Source organism: Aquarana catesbeiana, linkage group LG04, assembly GCF_042186555.1.
Source record: "Aquarana catesbeiana isolate 2022-GZ linkage group LG04, ASM4218655v1, whole genome shotgun sequence".
In the NCBI taxonomy this organism is placed as follows: Eukaryota; Metazoa; Chordata; class Amphibia; order Anura; family Ranidae; genus Aquarana; species Aquarana catesbeiana.
This window is the reverse complement of record NC_133327.1, coordinates 262,260,199-262,285,111: the sequence shown is the minus strand read 5'-3', so window position 1 is coordinate 262,285,111 and position 24,913 is coordinate 262,260,199. Positions and strand designations below refer to the sequence as shown.

Sequence of the window (24,913 nt, the reverse complement as noted above, 5' to 3'; positions counted from 1 at the left end):
GAACCGCAAAAAATGCCCTAGTCATGAAGGCGGTAAAGCCTTCAGGTGATCAAGTAGTTAAAAAAAAATAAATAAATAATAGTTTTAAAAAATATAACAAAACAATGAAAAAATTGTAAAGCTAGCCTCCCTCCAACCCTACATACAGTAAATACTATAACATATTACAAGTATCAACACACGTGTCAGAAGTACTTTTGGGGACATCTTTTCATAGATTTTATAACAATTTCATAAAAATTTGCACAGATGTCATGTGGCAAAAAAGTTTGAGTTTCACAGTGCTACCCCTTATGTCGGTCATAAACAATTATACATGCACAAGGGCATAACTATAGGGGTCACAAGGGTCGCCAGTGCGACCCGGTCCCATACTCCAGGGGGCCCTTGCAGTTCCCCTCTGCACCTGGACAGGAGGGGTGGCATACAGAGGAACCGATGCCCTATATATTCCTCCTGCAGCCGCTGAATGCCTGCTTCTCCTCCTCTCCCTCCCGCAGGCATTCAGTGGGTGCAGTAGGAAGATGGAGAGCATCGGTTCTTCTATATGCCGCCCTTCTTGTCCAGCTTTCTTCTGTTACCCACGGGCCCCTCTGTTCTCTCCTGATCCCCTTGTGATCTTCCCTGGCAACTTCTCAGCTCTCTCCTGACCCCCTCCCCGTGCTCTTCTCCGGTCCCGTGTACTGCTCCGGTCCCCTGCTGTTCTCCAGTACCGGTACTCTTCTCTGATCCCCTGCTGTTCTCCGGTCCCCCTCTGTGCTCTTCTCTGGTCCCCTGCTGTTCTCCAGTCCCCCTCTGTGCTCTTCTTCAGCCCCCCCATAAGCTCTCCTACCCACCTGAGCTCTTTTCCAGTCCCTCTTTTGCTCTCTCCTGGTGCCCTCCTTCTGCCCCCACAGCTCTTCCAGGTTCCCCTCTCCCGCCAGCTGCTGTGGGGGAAATGTCAGGATGAAGAGCGGGGAAGAGGCCAGGGGGCGTGGTCACCGGGTGATGTTGACCATGCCCCTTATGACATCACAGTCCCAGCATGCCGCGGGACTGTGACGTCATAAGGGGGCTGGGTCACCGCCTATATAAGTCATTGCGGAGCGCTCACACAGCATTACAGCGGGAGAGAGCATCGTGTCAACATCGGAAGAAGAGAAGAGGGAAGAAGACGACGCAGAAGTCCGGGCCACCATTAGCAAAAGAGTGGCAGAAGATAGCGGAGGAACCGGCAGAAGAACCGGACACCGGGAGAAGAGGTTGAACACCGGGAGAAGAGGCCGGAGAGTGGGTGAAGAACCGGACACCGGGAGAAGAGACGGGAGAGAGCGGCAAAGTCAGAAGATGACCCCCGAAGTCGGAAAAAGACCCCCGGAGCTGTCTAATAAATTACTTTAAAAACCTGTGTAGTGAGTGTTTTTTATTGACACTTTTTCCCTAGGTGAATGGGTAGGGGTACGATGTACCCCATACTCATTCACATAGGGTGGGGGGCCGGGATCTGGGGGCCCCCTTTTTAAAGGGGGCTCCCGGATTCCGATAAGCCCCCCGCCCGCAGACCCCGACAACCAACGGCCAGGGTTGTTGAGAAGAGGCCCTTGTCCTCATCAACATGGGGACAAGGTGCTTTGGGTTTGGGGGGGCCGCAGGGAGCCCCCCTCCCCCAAAGCACCCACCCCCCATTTTGAGGGCATGCGGCCTGGTACGGTTCAGGAGGGGGAGGGGCTGCATGCTCGGATAAGGGTCTGGTATGGTTTTTGGGGGGACCTCCACGCTGTTTTTTCGGCGTAGAGGGTTCCCCTTAAAATACATACCTGACCTAAAGGCCTGGTATGCCCCGTGACGGGGCTCGCAGGGTGTCAATCTCGCCGATAAAAGCGGCGAGGTTGACATCCTTTTCTAGTCCCGTCGTACCCGAGTCAGGTTCAAAATGAATGGACTTGTTCGTGTGTGGACAAGTCCGTTCATTCGGAAAGTCCGTTGTAACTCCGTCGGGAAGACCGGCGGACAAAGTCCAGTCGTGTGTAGGCAAGTCCGTCCGTAGTCCGGTCGTATGTAGGCAAGTCCGTTCATAAAAAAAAGTCAGTCGGAAGTCTGTCAAAAGTCCGTCGGAAAGTCCGTCGGACCAGTCCGGTCGGGAAGTCCGCCCGTGTGTATGTTGCATAAGACCATAACAATCCCTTTTTTGTTTTTGCGTCATCCCACCCTGGTTATCTAGTTACTTCCCTGTGGTAGGCTGACATGAAGCCTTCAGGAAGAAGGAAAATTGAATCAAATACTTACTGCAATTTTCCTTTCCTAATAAGCTCCATGTCAGCACAAACTCCCGCCCAGGTGTGGAAATTTAGCAACGTAACACTGGGGGAGGGAGTGAAATTTAAGAGTTGGGTCCGCAGGTTGGGCATACCCAGTGGTAGGCTGACATGGAGCTTGCAAGGAAAGGAAAAGTGTGGTAAGAATTTGATATCCAATTTTCCATTTTTCAATAATGTGCCTTTTAGCATGTGTGTGAAAAATTTGAAAATTGGTCAGGCAGCTAAAGGGTTAATGAAAATTTAGTCTGTGTAAGACCTTTTACACATAAAGACTAATATGAAGTGTTAAAGTGGATGTACACCCTGCATATACCCAGGGAAGTGAACAGCCTCATCTACTGTTACAGGTACTTATCAAGTGCTGTCATTCCCACATACTACCTGCTACTGCTTCCTTCATGTGGGAGTGGACCTTGTAAGCCTCTGTCTTTTTGTCATTGACCAGCTCCTTAAAAAATGTGCATCAAAATTTCTTCCAAGGGAGGGAGGGACTTCCACAATCTCTACACACTTCAGAAGCTGGCCTGCTGGCTTGGTTGGGAGATGATGACCTTAAGTGTTTCCGATGGGATTTCTTATGAATATTTAGCCATGCAATGCATGTGCTCTCATTTATAATAGGGGAATCCAGTTGGCCGCATGAGGGGCAGATGAGTGGTCTGTCAAATTCTTTTACTGTACAATCCTCTTCCCACTTCTGACCGGGGCACTTCCTGCAAGAACACATAGGGACTACTAAGCATCCTTTTAGCCTTTGAAAGGAGAATGGTACTTTAAAAAAAAAAAAAATTGCAGACTCCTCTACCTTCTTTTAAGAATCTATGATGCATCAAGAAGCAGGGATGGCAAGCTCATTACAGACACCAACAGCTGTGACAGATATAGGCAAAAGAGCAATACAGGTGAAAATAGATATAATTCTGGCATCAAGTATGGCCACCAACCAGAGGTTTTTTTTTGTACACGGTGCTGAAGCCTTGAGAAGCTAATGGTAGAGAGAAAAGCAAAATACTTTTCCATAAGGGATTGTCCCAAAGTGAGTACAGAAAATTAATGGTCTGCTGAAAATTGAAAGGGCTAGTTGGGTTTTTTTTCCTGGGGATGGGGGGCACAGGTGAGCCGATCCACAATAGGCTGACATGAGGATGCTCCAGCATACAGTATATCAAGAAGAAAATCTCAATTCTGCTCTTCAGCTGCAAAGCTTTAAATGAAAAAGTGATATTTGTTATCAAATTCTCTTTTGTTAGTACTTGCCCCTGCTTGTGCCATATACCATTGCAGCTTTGTGATACTCATGCTACTGTTCCCAATGGAAGGAGATAAGGGAATAATAACTCCCAGGCGGTGGACAGGACTGATTTGCCTTGTAAATTGCAATGATAGGAGAAACTGCTGTCAATCGAACATTCTTACTTGCCTTGTTAGGCTCCCAGCTGCCTAAGTCACCAGCACCACCGCCTTACAGGGTTGGTAAGAGTATCTGTTTGACAGTGGCTCCTCCTGTCATTGCATTAACAGTAGGGTGCACTGGTCCTACCCACCGCCCCAGCCATTCAGGTCATAAAAGAGCAAGATAGAGTAAGGCATAGCCTTGGCATGAAGCACAAGCAGTGGTAATGCTGCAGAGGGTAGATGACCCTGCAGATTGTTGCCATCTCTAACAAGCATAAGTAGGTCCAAAGCAAGATTTTTTTTTTTTTTCAAAAGCAAATGTTTTGTAGATACTTTTTTTTTTTGGGGGGGGGGGAGGGTCGCATTACCAACACTCTAACTTTTATATGTCAATCTGAATTTTAGCATGTTTTAATTTTATTTATATTAAGTTGGACAGGGTCAAAGGGGTTAAACTAGATACGAAAAAGAAATTTTAAAGTGCAGGAAGTAACATTCATTTTGCTCTGCAGCTGCAAAGTTTTAGAGGAAACAGAAATATTTGGTGTCAGGCTCTCTTATGTTAGTATGTGTCTCTGCCTGTGCTAATGATTGCAACTATCTGTCAGTTTGTATTTCTTTACTGTAAGGATTTATGTGCGTGCATATGTACATGGGCCTTGTGACACTCTGCTGCAGGGCATTTACTATTCTAATAATACAAAGCTGACATACTTTCTATGGTCTGTCACAAAATTGGTAAACAGAGAGTCATTCCAGTTTTATTTCTCAGACTTATGCTGCTGTCTTAAAGGGAGAGATAAGAGAATGAGGTCATGGGAATATATATTATATATATATATATATATATATATATATATATATATATATATATATATATATATATATATATATATATATATATATATATATATATATTGTAATGTTTGGGGTATTTAGCTCAAGCGATAAATGCGTTTTTAGTGCAGTGAGTCCACCTCAGACAGGCATTATAGTTAAGGGCCTGGTAGCCCACGTTTATTAAACCGAAAAACAAAAGCAAAAAGGTCCATTCAGGATTCCCACGCAGGGGTTTAACTTCATTAAGCACTCCAAAAATAAGGAAAACATACCAAGCCACCTGGCTCTCTTGTCAGCAGTTCCTCTGCTTGCTCTCAACAGATTTGCCAATTCTTTACAGCCCCCTGGACTCACTGGCTTCCTCAGTCTCCCCGACTCTCAAGGCTGGCCAGCCTTTCCCAGTCCCTGGGCAAAGAATCCCCTTTACATAGGCTGCAGACTCCCACAGGGCAGACCACTCTCCAGACACAGGTCTGTCTTCACACAGCAGTAGCAACAAGCTACACACACTCCACCTTCCTCCACCCTCTGCTCTCACTAGCCCCTCGTTATATGGGCTGTGTGCACCTGGGCACACAACCTGCTGGCTCTCCATAAGACATGGACACAGGGTTAGAGATCCCATCCCTTTTCCCAGTGACAGGGACTGTTACATATCCCCCCCCTTTGTTTCGATCTGGAGGGAGGAACACCAGCACCCGTCATGGTTGGGACACCTCTGTGCTGGCTGTCAGCCACGTAGGCCCAACCTTTTTTTCGGGTGCGCTTCCAGGTACGTCCCACCCTGGATCTTAACAGGGTCCTACATTTCCCTATACTCCCCCCTTGTTTCGCACCGGAGGGAGGAACACATAAACCAGTCACTAAGAATGGGACACCTCTGTGCCAGCCATTCGCTGCGTAGGCCCATTTCTTTTTCCGGGTATGTTTCCACCAGCACTTCACCTTGAACCATGGGCTCCCACTAATCTCTCTATCCCTTCCACCTTCTGGCCACGGGATCCTCCTTTTCCCTCCCACAGACCTACTCTCCTGGGACTGTTGGGGACCCATTTCCATGAAATCTGTCAGGGACTGACCCCTCTCACTACCTGACGCAACACTAACCAACAACATCTGTTTATCAGGTTCACTAACCCCTGTGTGGTTACCCTTGGCAACCAAATCATCTGAGATCAACACCACATACTTCTGTTTAACCTCGATAGCAATGTTCCACAAGGGGTTATTTAATTCAATATTATCATCATCATCAAGACCTCTTGTCACCTGGTTTGCTAGGACAGGGTCTAGGGAGGGACCATCTACAGGCAAGCAGTTACTCCCTATGGGACATTCCCGCAGTTTCACATCGCTCCCGGTTGTCCAACACTCCAATAGCGACTGTCCTACCAACACACATTTTGCGCCACATTTTTCCACACCAATCTCTTTAACCATTTCTGTGTCCATTGGTACCTCAACCAATACCTCTGAGTTGTCCGACAGTGCTCTACAGTGCTTCTCATACACTTTTTCATTACAGTTACCAACACTGCCATTTCCTGTCAAAGTGTCTCCGGGTACCTCAAACTGCACCTCCCTGCGAGTGATGGATTGAATTCCCACTACTGCTGCGTCTTTTCCGGGCCCTTCCCTTTCACGAGGTCTAGCGGGTGAGACAGCACACGCGCCATGTACCAACCACTGCTCAGCTGCACCTCGGATCGCACCAGCAGGAATGCACCTCATCACACCAGCATACGGAGAGACTTCTACTATGTCTATCATTTCTGATTCCTTTAGCAGTTCCCCTGAACGCCTTCCGCACATAACTGTCGCTGGAAGCATTCTCGCAGAGAACTGCGAGACCACTTTCTGCAAAAGTAACCAACATTGCAGTAACCAATTTTTATCAACATTGCTTAACATCGCCTGTACCACGTGTCTCCACTGATTGGTACTACGCAGTACCAGGTCGCCCATCTGCGGTGGATACATGCAGGTATACAGCGGAAAGATTTTCACCAATTCCAACAACATCTCAGTTATTTCTAGACATGCCACATCTAAACACAGAACTCTAGGGACTTTTCCCTTACTAACGACGTGGAGGGGCTCATTTGCTAAGGCTTGAGAGGCTGAGACACTCAAAGAGACCTCCACCTCAGAGGCCACTGACAAAACTTGCGGCTCCCAATGAGCACCGCTAAATGCATGTGTCACACTCATTATCTCATTTTCAGCAACACTGAGCCCTTCCAAGTCCCTATCCATTATCCCATCATCCTGGCACTCAACATGACTCATCTCTTTTGCTGTGGACAAAACTTCTGCTATATATGCGCCCTTTTCCGATCCTTCCGCCTGGAGGGGGTTAAGTTCTGCAACAGCCAACGCACCTGTGTCTACTGGCTTTGCAGCCTCTCCATTTGTCACAGCAGCAATAGTGTCCAGCTTACTATTACCTTCAGAAATTTCTTTCCACCACGCTATCACCTTAATGGCGAGACTATCCCAGTCTATCCTGTCTGTGCTCCAGTCATCAGCACTCTGTAGTACTGCTCCCTCTGCCCATGGAGACACAGGTGGACAGAGTGGTTTAGCAGCAGACAATCTGCACCAGTCACTGTCAACCACATCAGATTGTGATAATACATACTCCCTCATTTGAGCTATTTTCCCATTGTTTTCCACCTGAGCAGTATCAGAGCTGTCCTGGAGCCCCGCCGGCTCCAACACTGGGAGTCCTCCTGAGATTTCCTGGGACAACTCTGCTGCACTACCTGTGGTTACCATGGGAGACACCAAACCATCAACATTGTCAGTAATACACTTTTCAACATCATCATTACTTTTGAATACATCACAATAAGTACATGTATCATCAGCCATAGACATAGCAGTGTTATAAGCTTTAACAGGCTGTTTTTGGTCAGAACACACAGCACCCCGTGTAACGCTCAGCACACCACCCTTCCTCTCCAAAGGCATTCTTTTGCCCACTAGGGCGGCTCCACAGTTGTCCTGGGAAACCATGTGCCTCACCACTGCGGGCTCCTGGGAGGTTTCCCTGGGCATCTCTGTAGCACCTGTCACTAGGGAACCTGGCACACAAACTGTATTGGTCACCCCTAGGTTACCACTTCCAGCACTCTGGTGGATTACACCAGGTACATACAGAGTCCAGTCTTTTTGAGTTCTTAACCTTGCTGCAGGTTGAGCTTCAACCTGTGTCTCCCCACTACTCGGGGTAGCAAACTGCAGCAAGTCCATTTTTACCACTTCTGCTGATCTCCCAGCCGGATATACTCCCACTTCACTGGGATCAGTCCCGCAAACTGCAACAGTCTTACCATAATCTGTAGCAGGTAACTCTGGCTTCATTTGAGTACGTTGTCTATCCTTTATCGCACTTTTACTGACTAACTCTCCCTGGTGGCCATGGGATGAAACTGCAGCAGCCACTTCTGACTCCTTAGCACCCCCTGCAGGCACAACAGGTACTTCCTCACTGTTGCCAGAGGTGACTGAAAATAGGTTTGCACAAAAATCTGGGCTTGCAGACAAAGACTTCTGCCCAGTAACCACATCTCCAGGCATGTTCCATAACCTGGGACAAGAAAAAATGTCATGCCCCAGTTGACCACATTCCAGGCATGGTACATTTTTACACATATCTTTAATGGGATGCCGCTCCACATCTCCACTGTATCTCCTCCTTCCGGTTAACACCCGATCCCTTGTTGCTAAGGGAGATGGCACTCTTCCAGCTGTACTTTGCTGACTCTCCCAAAAGCAGCGACTTTGCGCTCCTTGAAGCATTGTTGCTTTAAACATGCCACGATCCTCTGTCGGCAATACGTTTCTCGCGTAGTCCACAGACTTGACATCACTGCCGTTGCTACGGGCAACCACATACTTGTCAAACTTCTGATAAGCCTTTTGGACACTCCTGGGACTTAAATCAGGCTTTCTAAACATTGTTGCAGACCTCTGTCTGGCCGTGTCGCCTTGTATTGGAGACTGAGACAAAGGGCACTTGGAGATAACATGCCCCCACTCTCTGCACCGAAAACAGCGCTCTTGCTTCAGAGCCTTGACAGGGCTTCCCAAATTGCATCCTCTTGTAAGCTTGGGACTTTGCACCTTAATAGCTGGCCTGCTTGCACCAGCGTTGCCAGGGGCAACAGCATGCACTTCCCCTTTAAGTGTAGCAAAAAACAGTCTGCAATATTCTCCGGCAGGCTCAAACTCTTGCTTCATCTCTGCAGTCACTCCACCACACTTTTGCGCTTTCCAGCAAAAAATGAAGCACTGTTACTTTAAAGCAAGTTGCTTTTCACTTCATGCAAGCTTTCCTCACCTGCACAGTGCACACACAGATTGTGCTGTCTCATGCACACAAACACAGTTCATCAATTTAACTTCTGCGCAATGCAGTTTGCCTGGCTGCCACACACCGCTAGCAGCAATTCCTGAAATGACTCACTACTGGCGCAGAGACCCGGACTTCACCGTCTGTCTGCCCGCATTCTCCACCACTTGTAATGTTTGGGGTATTTAGCTCAAGCGATAAATGCGTTTTTAGTGCAGTGAGTCCACCTCAGACAGGCATTATAGTTAAGGGCCTGGTAGCCCACGTTTATTAAACCGAAAAACAAAAGCAAAAAGGTCCATTCAGGATTCCCACGCAGGGGTTTAACTTCATTAAGCACTCCAAAAATAAGGAAAACATACCAAGCCACCTGGCTCTCTTGTCAGCAGTTCCTCTGCTTGCTCTCAACAGATTTGCCAATTCTTTACAGCCCCCTGGACTCACTGGCTTCCTCAGTCTCCCCGACTCTCAAGGCTGGCCAGCCTTTCCCAGTCCCTGGGCAAAGAATCCCCTTTACATAGGCTGCAGACTCCCACAGGGCAGACCACTCTCCAGACACAGGTCTGTCTTCACACAGCAGTAGCAACAAGCTACACACACTCCACCTTCCTCCACCCTCTGCTCTCACTAGCCCCTCGTTATATGGGCTGTGTGCACCTGGGCACACAACCTGCTGGCTCTCCATAAGACATGGACACAGGGTTAGAGATCCCATCCCTTTTCCCAGTGACAGGGACTGTTACATATCCCCCCCCTTTGTTTCGATCTGGAGGGAGGAACACCAGCACCCGTCATGGTTGGGACACCTCTGTGCTGGCTGTCAGCCACGTAGGCCCAACCTTTTTTTCGGGTGCGCTTCCAGGTACGTCCCACCCTGGATCTTAACAGGGTCCTACATTTCCCTATACTCCCCCCTTGTTTCGCACCGGAGGGAGGAACACATAAACCAGTCACTAAGAATGGGACACCTCTGTGCCAGCCATTCGCTGCGTAGGCCCATTTCTTTTTCCGGGTATGTTTCCACCAGCACTTCACCTTGAACCATGGGCTCCCACTAATCTCTCTATCCCTTCCACCTTCTGGCCACGGGATCCTCCTTTTCCCTCCCACAGACCTACTCTCCTGGGACTGTTGGGGACCCATTTCCATGAAATCTGTCAGGGACTGACCCCTCTCACTACCTGACGCAACACTAACCAACAACATCTGTTTATCAGGTTCACTAACCCCTGTGTGGTTACCCTTGGCAACCAAATCATCTGAGATCAACACCACATACTTCTGTTTAACCTCGATAGCAATGTTCCACAAGGGGTTATTTAATTCAATATTATCATCATCATCAAGACCTCTTGTCACCTGGTTTGCTAGGACAGGGTCTAGGGAGGGACCATCTACAGGCAAGCAGTTACTCCCTATGGGACATTCCCGCAGTTTCACATCGCTCCCGGTTGTCCAACACTCCAATAGCGACTGTCCTACCAACACACATTTTGCGCCACATTTTTCCACACCAATCTCTTTAACCATTTCTGTGTCCATTGGTACCTCAACCAATACCTCTGAGTTGTCCGACAGTGCTCTACAGTGCTTCTCATACACTTTTTCATTACAGTTACCAACACTGCCATTTCCTGTCAAAGTGTCTCCGGGTACCTCAAACTGCACCTCCCTGCGAGTGATGGATTGAATTCCCACTACTGCTGCGTCTTTTCCGGGCCCTTCCCTTTCACGAGGTCTAGCGGGTGAGACAGCACACGCGCCATGTACCAACCACTGCTCAGCTGCACCTCGGATCGCACCAGCAGGAATGCACCTCATCACACCAGCATACGGAGAGACTTCTACTATGTCTATCATTTCTGATTCCTTTAGCAGTTCCCCTGAACGCCTTCCGCACATAACTGTCGCTGGAAGCATTCTCGCAGAGAACTGCGAGACCACTTTCTGCAAAAGTAACCAACATTGCAGTAACCAATTTTTATCAACATTGCTTAACATCGCCTGTACCACGTGTCTCCACTGATTGGTACTACGCAGTACCAGGTCGCCCATCTGCGGTGGATACATGCAGGTATACAGCGGAAAGATTTTCACCAATTCCAACAACATCTCAGTTATTTCTAGACATGCCACATCTAAACACAGAACTCTAGGGACTTTTCCCTTACTAACGACGTGGAGGGGCTCATTTGCTAAGGCTTGAGAGGCTGAGACACTCAAAGAGACCTCCACCTCAGAGGCCACTGACAAAACTTGCGGCTCCCAATGAGCACCGCTAAATGCATGTGTCACACTCATTATCTCATTTTCAGCAACACTGAGCCCTTCCAAGTCCCTATCCATTATCCCATCATCCTGGCACTCAACATGACTCATCTCTTTTGCTGTGGACAAAACTTCTGCTATATATGCGCCCTTTTCCGATCCTTCCGCCTGGAGGGGGTTAAGTTCTGCAACAGCCAACGCACCTGTGTCTACTGGCTTTGCAGCCTCTCCATTTGTCACAGCAGCAATAGTGTCCAGCTTACTATTACCTTCAGAAATTTCTTTCCACCACGCTATCACCTTAATGGCGAGACTATCCCAGTCTATCCTGTCTGTGCTCCAGTCATCAGCACTCTGTAGTACTGCTCCCTCTGCCCATGGAGACACAGGTGGACAGAGTGGTTTAGCAGCAGACAATCTGCACCAGTCACTGTCAACCACATCAGATTGTGATAATACATACTCCCTCATTTGAGCTATTTTCCCATTGTTTTCCACCTGAGCAGTATCAGAGCTGTCCTGGAGCCCCGCCGGCTCCAACACTGGGAGTCCTCCTGAGATTTCCTGGGACAACTCTGCTGCACTACCTGTGGTTACCATGGGAGACACCAAACCATCAACATTGTCAGTAATACACTTTTCAACATCATCATTACTTTTGAATACATCACAATAAGTACATGTATCATCAGCCATAGACATAGCAGTGTTATAAGCTTTAACAGGCTGTTTTTGGTCAGAACACACAGCACCCCGTGTAACGCTCAGCACACCACCCTTCCTCTCCAAAGGCATTCTTTTGCCCACTAGGGCGGCTCCACAGTTGTCCTGGGAAACCATGTGCCTCACCACTGCGGGCTCCTGGGAGGTTTCCCTGGGCATCTCTGTAGCACCTGTCACTAGGGAACCTGGCACACAAACTGTATTGGTCACCCCTAGGTTACCACTTCCAGCACTCTGGTGGATTACACCAGGTACATACAGAGTCCAGTCTTTTTGAGTTCTTAACCTTGCTGCAGGTTGAGCTTCAACCTGTGTCTCCCCACTACTCGGGGTAGCAAACTGCAGCAAGTCCATTTTTACCACTTCTGCTGATCTCCCAGCCGGATATACTCCCACTTCACTGGGATCAGTCCCGCAAACTGCAACAGTCTTACCATAATCTGTAGCAGGTAACTCTGGCTTCATTTGAGTACGTTGTCTATCCTTTATCGCACTTTTACTGACTAACTCTCCCTGGTGGCCATGGGATGAAACTGCAGCAGCCACTTCTGACTCCTTAGCACCCCCTGCAGGCACAACAGGTACTTCCTCACTGTTGCCAGAGGTGACTGAAAATAGGTTTGCACAAAAATCTGGGCTTGCAGACAAAGACTTCTGCCCAGTAACCACATCTCCAGGCATGTTCCATAACCTGGGACAAGAAAAAATGTCATGCCCCAGTTGACCACATTCCAGGCATGGTACATTTTTACACATATCTTTAATGGGATGCCGCTCCACATCTCCACTGTATCTCCTCCTTCCGGTTAACACCCGATCCCTTGTTGCTAAGGGAGATGGCACTCTTCCAGCTGTACTTTGCTGACTCTCCCAAAAGCAGCGACTTTGCGCTCCTTGAAGCATTGTTGCTTTAAACATGCCACGATCCTCTGTCGGCAATACGTTTCTCGCGTAGTCCACAGACTTGACATCACTGCCGTTGCTACGGGCAACCACATACTTGTCAAACTTCTGATAAGCCTTTTGGACACTCCTGGGACTTAAATCAGGCTTTCTAAACATTGTTGCAGACCTCTGTCTGGCCGTGTCGCCTTGTATTGGAGACTGAGACAAAGGGCACTTGGAGATAACATGCCCCCACTCTCTGCACCGAAAACAGCGCTCTTGCTTCAGAGCCTTGACAGGGCTTCCCAAATTGCATCCTCTTGTAAGCTTGGGACTTTGCACCTTAATAGCTGGCCTGCTTGCACCAGCGTTGCCAGGGGCAACAGCATGCACTTCCCCTTTAAGTGTAGCAAAAAACAGTCTGCAATATTCTCCGGCAGGCTCAAACTCTTGCTTCATCTCTGCAGTCACTCCACCACACTTTTGCGCTTTCCAGCAAAAAATGAAGCACTGTTACTTTAAAGCAAGTTGCTTTTCACTTCATGCAAGCTTTCCTCACCTGCACAGTGCACACACAGATTGTGCTGTCTCATGCACACAAACACAGTTCATCAATTTAACTTCTGCGCAATGCAGTTTGCCTGGCTGCCACACACCGCTAGCAGCAATTCCTGAAATGACTCACTACTGGCGCAGAGACCCGGACTTCACCGTCTGTCTGCCCGCATTCTCCACCACTTGTAATGTTTGGGGTATTTAGCTCAAGCGATAAATGCGTTTTTAGTGCAGTGAGTCCACCTCAGACAGGCATTATAGTTAAGGGCCTGGTAGCCCACGTTTATTAAACCGAAAAAAAAAAGCAAAAAGGTCCATTCAGGATTCCCACGCAGGGGTTTAACTTCATTAAGCACTCCAAAAATAAGGAAAACATACCAAGCCACCTGGCTCTCTTGTCAGCAGTTCCTCTGCTTGCTCTCAACAGATTTGCCAATTCTTTACAGCCCCCTGGACTCACTGGCTTCCTCAGTCTCCCCGACTCTCAAGGCTGGCCAGCCTTTCCCAGTCCCTGGGCAAAGAATCCCCTTTACATAGGCTGCAGACTCCCACAGGGCAGACCACTCTCCAGACACAGGTCTGTCTTCACACAGCAGTAGCAACAAGCTACACACACTCCACCTTCCTCCACCCTCTGCTCTCACTAGCCCCTCGTTATATGGGCTGTGTGCACCTGGGCACACAACCTGCTGGCTCTCCATAAGACATGGACACAGGGTTAGAGATCCCATCCCTTTTCCCAGTGACAGGGACTATTACAATATATATATATATATATATATATATATATATATATATATATATATATATATATATATATATATATATATATATATATATATAAACAGAATACCTGGAGCAAGTTGTTATATTATATATTATAAAATGGATTTACACTGGTATGTATATGTGAAATCATGCCACTATTTTTTTCAAAATTTAGGTGGTATTGAACCCAAAAACAAAAAATGTATATTTATACCAAATAATCTCTGCATAACCCCTTCAATATTATATTCATAAAAATGAATACATCAATAATGTTGCTGCTCACAGTGTTCTCACGTCTAAAGTGATCAATATTACTCAAAATAGTACTGCGGAGCAAAAAAAAAAACCTTATAACTAGAAATATATTCACCACATAATCGCTGTGTAAAAGAACTAATATAAATAAATCTAATTAATTATAAATTGTCAACACATATAAAAACCCTGCAATTCCTGTATATAAGCTGTTCAGTTTAATAACAATAAGTGGTTATTATATTATATATTATAACATGGATATTTATACTGGTATGTACAGTATCTCACAAAAGTGAATGCACCCCTCACATTTAAAAAAAATATTTTATTATATCTTTTTAATGTGACAACACTGAAGAAATGAAACTTTGCTACAATGTAAAGTAGTGAGTGTACAACAGTGTAAATTTGCTGTCCCCTCAAAATAACTCAACACACAGATATTTTTGTCTAAACCGCTGGCAACAAAAGTGAGTACACCCCTAAGTGAAGATGTCCAAATTGGGCCCAAAGTGTCAATATTTTGTGTGGCCACCATTTTTATCCAGCACTGCCTTAACCCTCTTGGGCATGGAGTTCACCAGAGCTTCACAGGTTGCCACTGGAGTCCTCTTCCACGAGGACATAACCGAGCTGGTGGATGTTAGAGACCTTGCGCTCCTACACCTTCCGTTTGAGGATGCCCCACAGATGCTCAATAGGGTTTAGGTCAGGAGACATGCTTGGCCAGTCCATCACCTTTACCCTCGGCTTCTTTAGCAAGGCAGTGGTCCTCTTGGAAGTGTGTTTGGGGTCATTATCATGTTGGAATACTGCCCTGCGGCCAAGTCTCTGAAGGGAGGGGATCATGCTCTGCTTCAGTATGTCACAGTACATGTTGGCATTCATGGTTCCCTCAATGAACTGTAGCTCCCCAGTGCTGGCAGCACTCATGCAGCCCCAGACCATGACACTCTCACCACCATGCTTGACTGTAGGCAAGACACACTTGTCTTTATACTCCTCACCTGGTTGCCGCCACACACACTTGACACCATCTGAACCAAATAAGTTTATCTTGGTCTCATCAGACCACAGGACATGGTTCCAGTAATCCATGTCATTAGTCTGCTTGTCTTCAGCAAACTGTTTGAGCGTTTTCTTGTGCGTCATCTTTAGAAAAGGCTTCCTTCTGGGACGAAAGCCATGCAGACCAGTTTGATGCAGTGTGCAGCGTATAGTCTGAGCACTGACAGGCTGACCCCCCACCCCTTCAACCTTTGCAGCAATGCTGGCAGCACTCATATGTCTATTTCCCAAAGACAACCTCTGGATATGACGCTGAGTAGACATGTGCACGCTGAAATATTTCGTTTCGGAATTTCGTTTTCGTCCAAAAAATAAATTTATTTAGTTACTCCCGAAATTCGTTTTTATTTATTTAGTTTTTCGTTAAAAATTGCATTCGTCCGAAAATCCAGTGCTGCCAGTGATGGAGCTCGGGGCTGGGCCAAATGGCGGGTAACATCACTTCTGCTGGATCTGCAGCTTCTGCCCACAGTCCCTGAAAGCGAGCTGGGCGCAGGGCTGGTGTGAGCCTGGAATGCTGTAGAGAGCTTTGGAAGGCTGGACCACCACGATCCTCAGCGGGGAGATGTCGGAAGTAGAGGACACACAGGCAGCTCCTGGCGACGCCAGCACGAGCCACTTACCTGCTAGCTACATGAGTGTAGTCCCCCCCCCCTTGGTGGTTGGAGGGGGGAGAAGTGGTACTAGGACCCTGGTGGTGGTTGGTCCTGGGGGCACTCCCTGTGTCGCTCTGTGGGGTTCCCTGGCAGGGGGAGGAGCCCGGGAAGGCAATCATGGCTCTCTCTGTTACTACATTCAAGTGCGAATGCATACGCCAATTTGCCGCCATTTTGGGCATCCACGATCTCCAAGCAACCAAAGAGCGGAGAAACAAAGAGTGGAGAAGTAAAGAACGCCACCGCTGGGTGGAGGCCAGACGCGCACCCCCACCAAATGCACTGTCCACCAATCCATCCACCAACTGGTGGACAACACTCGGCAGACAATTGGCCGGCAAAGTCAGCGACACACACAGACACCAGGACGATTTGGCACGGGTAGGACCCAATATTACTATTGGGAGCAGACACTGCTCCCTGGGCATCCATGTGGCCGCAACCCACACCCATTGATCACATCTGGAAACAAAGAGAAATTCCCACTCTGTAAGTACCTAAGATAATGCAGTTGAAAATATATTTTAATTTGAGGGCAGCATAAGCAGTGATGTGGTTACAATTTAAATCCATACCTTTGGTTATAAAACAAAAATTGGACATATCAAAAATACAATTGAGCTTATATTTTGATGTCCATTATATTCTATGGGCATTCCCATCTGTCATTCACCTTTGTCATTCCATAAAAACAATGATAACCCCACCTAATTTTAATATTAAACAATGCCACTGAAGTTGAAGATTATGTTTGCTAAATATTTATTGGTATATCTAATGGTCCTATCACTAATTGAAATATTTTGTTTCCATTATTCTCTATGGGCATTCCATTCTGTTATTTCTTTTGGTAGATCCCTTTAAATTCCCATTATTGCAGTTTCACACATCACTGACTGCTTTCCAACAACATTACAGCATTGGGAAACTGAAAGCTGCCAGAGTTTCATTTCCCAAAGTCAGACTACAGATAATAGAAGGGAGGGAGGAGATTCTGGAATGACGATGCTAAAGTCTATTATAAATAACAGCTGACTTTCTGGTGTGCATGTACCATTCCTAACCATCAGACAGGTAAGTGAGATCTAATAGAAAGCTTGCTCTGTTCATGTTGAGTTTTAAGTATTGTATACAGCCATTATTTACTTCACATATGTATTTACATGAGCTTGACAGTTACAGCAAGTTTTTTAGCTTTGTAATGATTTCAGTTTTATTCAGAATTCTATTCTCAATGATCGTTCAGTTACAATTGTTTAAAGTATGAATATGTGCCTATACTGTAATCATGTCCTTGCAAAAGATCTCTGACATAAACTCCAGCAGATCTTTCATTCTGCTGTTATATACTATAGGTTTAGGCATTGTTATTTCGTGTTCTCCTCTCATCATTCTGTTATCTGTAGCAAGATAGCAGGAAATAGAAAACTGAAAGGTGCTGTAGTTTTATTGTTGTGATCTTGTCTGTATACCTTAGAGAGTAAAAACTATATATAACATTTCTTGATTCAATAATATAGAGCACTGTCTTGCAAGATAGCAATTGAGAGGTTTCCTTGATACATGGGTGTATTTAAACCAAGAACAGTATTTATTTATTTATTACAGGTACCTACAGTATAAAGTGCCATCAATTTACGCAGTGCTTTACATATATATTATACATTCACATCAGTCCCTGCCCTCATGAAGCTTACAATCTAAGGTCCCTAAATCAAATTAATACATACAATACACCTCCTGGGGACAATTTAGACAGGAGCTAATTAGCCTACCAGTGTGTCTTTGGAGTGTGGGAGGAAAGCAGAGTACCCGCAGTAAACCCATGCGGCACAGGGAGAACATGCAAACTCCAGGCAGGTAGTGCCGTGGTTGGGATTCAATCCGATGATCCTTGTGCTACCAGGTGGAAGTGCTAACTACTTAGCCAATAACGTAGCACATTATAGTTTACCAGCACTAAGATATTGAAGCTGCATTAGTTTTTCCCTTTTAAGTTTTTTTTCCTGGTGGGTCCGCTAGTAACATAGTTTTGTCCTAGGGTAAAAGCACTAATTCACTGCAGTTGATTTACTAAAGGCAAATACACTGTTTACATTGTAAGAGAAGTTCCACTTTTCAAGAGAATTTTCCGCAGAGTTTAGTGAATGAGGTGAAGTTCTGCTGACTGAGCTACTATTAAAAGTTTTGTTTACCTTAAAGTGGAAGTAAACCCGAATTTTTTTTTTTTTTTTTTTTTTATGTCATAATGTAGAGTATACGATTTCCTATCATTTAAGCCCAGTCTTGCCACAAAGAGTTAATCCAGCTCTGAGCAATCCTCCTTTATTGTTCAGTGAGATAAAACTGGACAAACAGAGAAAAACTTTGTCAAATCCTCCCCCTTGCTGTGAGTGACAGGTGATTTACATCTCGTGCACTAGCCTAAGACATGCATTATTTTTTAATTCCCTCCCCCACTCCTTTCTTCAGCAGCTCTGCCAGGATTGGATGTTCCACACCTCAGCATGATTTGGCATGCTGAAGTCATGTGGTTACTTTCCTGTCTTTTCACTGGATGTTAGAGATCATAGCAGAAGTTTAGTGTAAGAAATACACAGGAGAACATGCATATTGACAAGGGGAGTGTAGAGGTGGGCGGGGAGTCTACTGAAATCACGACTCCACCCACCGAGCTCCAGACAACAGACCCGCCCACAGAATCTGCAGTTTTTCGGGTCTCATAACAGACAGAGGGGAGACATTTGACAGGTAAAGATACATGCAGGAGGCATGTATATCCTTATAGATAATCCCTATGGCAGTAGTTTAGAAAGGATGACATTGGGTTTACATCCACTTTAATGCAGAGAATGCATTCGTTTAAAAAACCTTTTACTTCTATAACCACTTTAATCATTTCAGCCCCGGAAGGATTTGCCCCCTTAATGACCAGGACATTTACGGCACTGCCTCGCTTTACCTGACAATTATGCGGTCGTGTGGTGTTGTACACAAACAAAATTGATGTCCTTTTTATTTCCCACAACTAGAGCTTTCTTTTGGTGGTATTTGGTCACCTCTGTGCTTTTTATTTTTTGCGCTATATATAAATAAAGAGCGACAATTTTGAAGATAACCCTATATTTTTTTGTTTTTGCTATAATAAATATCCCCAATTTAAAAAAAACAAAACAAATGTCTTCATCAGTTTAGGCTGATATATATTCTTCTACATATTTTTGGTAAAAAAAAACCGCAATAAGCATTTGATTGGTTTGCGCAAAAGTTATAGCGTCTACAGGGGATTGATTTATGGCATTTTTACTAGTATAGTGGATGGTTGCTACTAGTTACTAACATCCACCATATCACCCTGCTGCCAGACCTTCATCTATCACCTCAGTGACAATGAACAGTCATTTGCATTGCTTTGTTTTTGTTTTATTAGGGGATATAACTCCGTTGTGGGAAAGGGAATATGGGATGCCCATAGATCATGTTGCTTTGCCATCTTATTTAAAGAACATCTTGGTACATAGGTTGAGCCTTTAAGAATTGATGCACATCTAATATCTACAGTCACTTCCCCTGCATAACCCCATCCAGACTATTACTCCTCCTCTGCATAACTCCTGCAGACTGTTGCTCCCAGGACATCCTGCACAAAACTTCCATTGTAGATCATTAGTCTTCCTGTCACATCATCCTCTCTTGACAAAAGAGACCACTCTGAATAATCTCAGTTGCTGGCTGTCATTGGTTGTAATTTACTGTGCTGTTACTAGGCCAGAGGTCTGCAGAACCTCTCCCCAGCGGCCTAGTAATTTAGCAGCATATATTGGTTGGTGGACTACTGATCCCAGCTAGTCCGGCCTGCAAATCCTGCACCCGCAGGCTGCATCGATTTGACACAAACCCCACAATCTCTCCTCTGGCCTCGTACCAAGCTCCCCTGGCACACCTCTTCCAGAAATCCACTGTGGTACACTCACCGACCTTCTCCAGCCCCGAGTCCATGATGGAGAACTTTAACTGGACATACGCTTCTTCAGCCCCTCTGTTCCAGGACACCTCATCCATGACCGTTTTGGCCCCTGATGCTATCTAGTACGCCATTCTCCACATCTACCGGCCGACAACTCCTCCACTAGTGGACTGCGCCTCAGCTTGTACGGGAGGCCTGCCCCTTGCCAATTCCAGTTGGGGATTGGTCAGGGCTCCTCACATGAGCTGCCTGTCGCTCCAGTCCTGTGCCCTGCCCCTCTTCCAGAACACTCTCCCTGGAAGCAGGAGAGGCGAACCAGAACCAAAGCACAGGTGGCTATACCCACTGCTACTCTAACCACTACCTGCCCACAGATCAACACAAGTAGGCCTAGCCTAAAGCATAGGCCTGCCTAAATTTACCTGCGCTGGCAGCTCACCTCACAAAAATCCTACTCTAGCACCTACCTATGGTAGAGGGTGCTACAATAGTAATGGTGCCAATCTGCAATTTTTATCGGGACCGTGACATTGCGGCAGACAGATCGGATACTTTTGACACATTTTTGGGACCATTGACATTTATACAGTGATCAGTGCTATAAAAATCACTTATTTAAATGTCACTGGTAGGGAAGGGTTTAACACTGGGGGGGGGGGGGGGGGCGATCACACGGTTAAATGTGTTCCCTTGTTTGTGTTTCTTACTGTAGGGGGATTGGAGTGACTGGAGGAGACTTATCGCTGTTCCTACTTAGTAGGAGCGGACGACCTGTCTCTCCTCTCCTGTCAGAACAGGGATTTGTGCGTTTACACACACAAATCCCCGCTCTGGCTCTCGTGCCCGGCCGGCGGTCATTGCGACCACTGGCCACGTGCATCGGATCCCCCGCCACGCAGCAGGCACACGCGCGCCTTCTATAGCTGTTTAAAGGGCCGACGTACAGTGTCGATTTGCGGGAGAGAGCCGACCTGCCCCAGTATAATGACGGTGGCTGGTCAGCTAGTGGTTAATATGCAGCTTTCCTAAACACAATCTAAAGAACGATAGAAACGAGGGGAATAAGGGCCTTTCACACTGGGGCAGCGTCGGCGGTAAATCGGCGCTATTATAAGCTGCGCTTTACCGTCGGTATTCGGCCGCTAGCGGGGCGGTTTTACCCCCCGCTAGCGGCCGAGAAAGGGTTAAATACCACCGCAAAGCGTCTCTGCAGAGGCGCTTTGCCGGCGGTATAGCCGCGCTGTCCCATTGATTTCAATGGGCAGGAGCAGTGAAGGAGCGGTATACACTCCGCTCCCTCACCGCTCCAAAGATGCTGCTAGCAGGACTTTTTTTCCCGTCCTGCTAGCGCACCGCTCCAGTTTGAAAGCCCTCGGGGCTTTCACACTGAAGACAAAGCAGCGGCACTTTCGGGTCAGTTTGCAGCGCAATAGCGCCTGCAAACCGCCTCAGTGTGAAAGGGCCCTAACTGGTAAAGTATGATAGGGCCTATAACAAATCCAGCGGGTCCTTTGCCTCTACGCTTCATCTAAAGGGCAATCTCCTTAGTGATAGACAATTCTACTGCTTTCCTAACAATTTTTAGAGGTCAACGCACTATACTGTATATACATTTAGTTTATCCTTATTAAGTTGCCAAATACCACTGCTACTTGCATACATTACTATAAAGCCATACAGTTCTGGGTCCTCAGTACTGCTGGGCTCCATAGCATTTGCATAATTTTCTATGGTTATGAAAGAGATATAAAATTTGCATTAATTTAAGACAGGCATTATAGTCTCCTTCAAAGGTAGGATTTGGCATTACAAATTTAAAATGGTGGGCCTCAAACTGACAAATATCCGAAGGTTGACAGGGTAGGAGATAACTTTGGCCTGCTGTCTTTGAACCTATCACACACATCTGTTGAAAATTGAATGTGCATGTTCTCTTTTACTCCAGGAAGAAAACAAGAGAAATTACGTTGAAAGAAATGAAAATGGGTGTGGCAGTGTGGAAAGAAGAATTTGTGAATAAGATTAAGGAAGCAGACATTAAAGATGAGTGGAAACTCGTAGTTGATGAAAATCTTCTAAAGGGGGATAGAGGACTGTATTATACACAGAACACATTTGCCGGGTAAATACAGCATGATTTATTAACATTTATTTACATTATTAACATTGCATTTAGATGTTAATTAAACAATTGGAGCCAGTCAGACATGGACCATGAGCATTGCAATAATTGTGACTGTGCAGCGGGTATGTCAGACTGCCGAAGGTAGACCACTACTCTCAAATAGAGCACAGTAAGCTTCATCTTCAGTGCGCTGCTGGGAAAGTAGAGGCTGATTGGTGAAACTGGAGCAGAAACTAATATAAGGCAAAAGCTTACATTCCTACTAGGGTCTGTTATGTATGAGCTTTATTTCTCTGTAATACTCACTCTGACATATGCTTTCTCTTCTTTCATTTAGATTTAATTGCTCAAAGTGTAGACACCACTGGAAATCATCAAAGGTGTATATATTATTCCTGATGAACCAAAATAAAATCTTCAAACAAGGAACTGTAAAAATGAGGATTTTCAGGCAGGAATGTAAAACCTGCACGGCTGATGTATTCGAAATCCCCAAAATCACACAAGAAAATATGAAAAGAGTTGTCAACAATGTGGTCACTAAAATCCAGAAGAAATTTTATAGCATGCATGATCCAAATGAAGACTTGAAACCAGAATCATTTGGGAGGTCGGAAGGTCCACATGATAAAGAACATTGCGAAGCCTGCAAATATAATTTATGTGGCTGGCAGGTGCAGCCTGGTGAATATCAAAAGGAACTGGAACCCCAAGGATTATATTCATCTAATGCTTTAACCGGTTTAGTTATGGATCTTGGGAGATTAACACTAAATAACAAAATAAAATAAAAAATAAATACAGCACCCTCTAAAAGAATGTATCTTACAAAGTAACGCCAATACATAATTACACAATGTGCAATTTTTGTCGCTCAACTACTGCTGTTCTGTATTGTATATTAAAACACACATATTCTACTGTGCATTGCAAAACGCTTGTTAACCGCATTACTCGCAATCCGAGGTTCCACTGTATGTAAAATTAATGGGATGTAGGTAGGTCCAACTCCATGGAGCTTTGTTTAGTTTTGGTATAAGTAGGGAAAGGTTATAACCTCTGTGAGGTTTTGTACATTCTGTTTGACTTATGAAAAGAAGATAATATGACATCAGTAAAAGTCACCTTCCTGACACTTCATCTGAGTTTTTCTCCTTTTTTCCTAATGGCACAATCAAGAGTATCTGTATTTGTATGTGTATGTATGGCATTAAGAATGAATGCATAAAAGTCCCATACATACACTGGTAAGATGTAAAGAAAAAAGAATGAGTGTTCTCGAATTCTACGTGGTGCTGAGTGAAAATTCAAAGCAGTTGGTGAACTGTATCCTGGATGGTGGTCTCTGTGTGATCAGAGTGCAAGATTCTGGATAACGTGTCTATTTTCTGGCTCACTGGTATAATATATGGATAACTCTGTTATAACTATGTAAGATTTAGTCTGCCAAACTTACAGTTGTGCTCAAAAGTTTGCATACCCTGGCAGAAATTGTGAAATTTTGGCATTTATATTGAAAATATGACTAATCATGCCACAAAACTGTCTTTTATTCAAGGATAGTGATCACATGAAGCCATTTATTATCACATAGTTTTTCGGCTCCTTTTAAAATCATAATGATAACAGAAATCACTCAAATGACCCTGATGAAAAGTTTACATACCCTGGAATGTTTGGCCTTGGCACAGGCACAGAAGGTGGCACACACAGGTTAAAATGGCTATTAAAAGGTTAATTTCCCACATTTGTGGCTTTTTAAATCGCAGTTAGTGTCTGTGTATAAATAGTCAATGAGTTTGTTAGCTCTCACATAGATGCACTAAGCAGGCTAAATAAGCCATGGGGAGCAGAAAAGAACAGTCAAAAGACCTGCGGAACAAGGTAATAGAACTTTACAAAGATGGAAAAGTATATAAAAAGATATCAAAAGCCTTAAATATGCCAGTCAGTACTGTTCAATCATTTAATAAGTGGAAAATTTGGGGAGCTCTTGATACCAAGCCAAGGTCAGGTAGATCAAGAAAGATTTCAGCCACAACTGCAACAGGAATTGTTCGGGATACAAAGAAAAACCCACAGGTAAACTGGATGTTTTTAAGGAGCACAATACAATGATACCTGAACAAAAAAAGGTGCAATGTCAGGTTTCCAGAAAGAAGCCTTTACTGCACAAATTCCACAAAAAAGCCTGGTTACAATGTGCCCAACAACACCTTGCTATGCCTCATTGGGATTTTTGTGGCATTGGCACAGTAAAGGCTTCCTTCTGGCAGCTCAACCATGCAGCTCTTTTTTGTTCAAGTATCGTTGAATTGTGCTCCTTAAAAACAACCACACCATCTTTTTGGAGAGCAGCCTGTATTTCTCCTGAGGTTACCTGTGGGTTTTTCTTTGTATCTTGGGCAATTCTTCTTGTGGATGCAATCTTTCTTGGTCTACCTGAGCATGGCTTGGTATTAAAAGAGCCCCGATTTATCCACTTCTTAATAAGGGATCAAACAGTACTGACTGGCATATTCAAGGCTTTGGGTATCTTTTTATATCCTTTTCAATCTTTATAAAGTTCCATTACTTTGTTACGCAGGTCTTTTGACTGTTCTTTTCTACCTCCTCATGGTCCAGTGTCTAGCTTGCTTAGGGCATCCAAGTGAGAGCTAACCAGGGGCAGATTCAGAGCCTAGTCTCGGGAGGGGCACTGCCAGAAAATTTTGCGGGCAATTTATCGGGGCAATGGCTGGTGTGATA

General features: G+C 45.4%; 1 protein-coding gene across 1 annotated transcript; it reads left to right on the top strand.

Annotated features, from left to right (window-relative positions):
* Positions 1–16,994: 16,994 nt before the first annotated feature.
* Positions 16,995–23,300, top strand: LOC141139881 (receptor-transporting protein 3-like). Its single transcript, XM_073626429.1, has 3 exons — positions 16,995–17,147; positions 21,986–22,162; positions 22,503–23,300. Exons 2-3 carry the CDS (start codon positions 22,017–22,019, stop codon positions 22,954–22,956), a joined length of 600 nt encoding a protein of 199 aa, XP_073482530.1. The 5' UTR covers positions 16,995–17,147; positions 21,986–22,016; the 3' UTR covers positions 22,957–23,300.
* Positions 23,301–24,913: the final 1,613 nt, after the last annotated feature.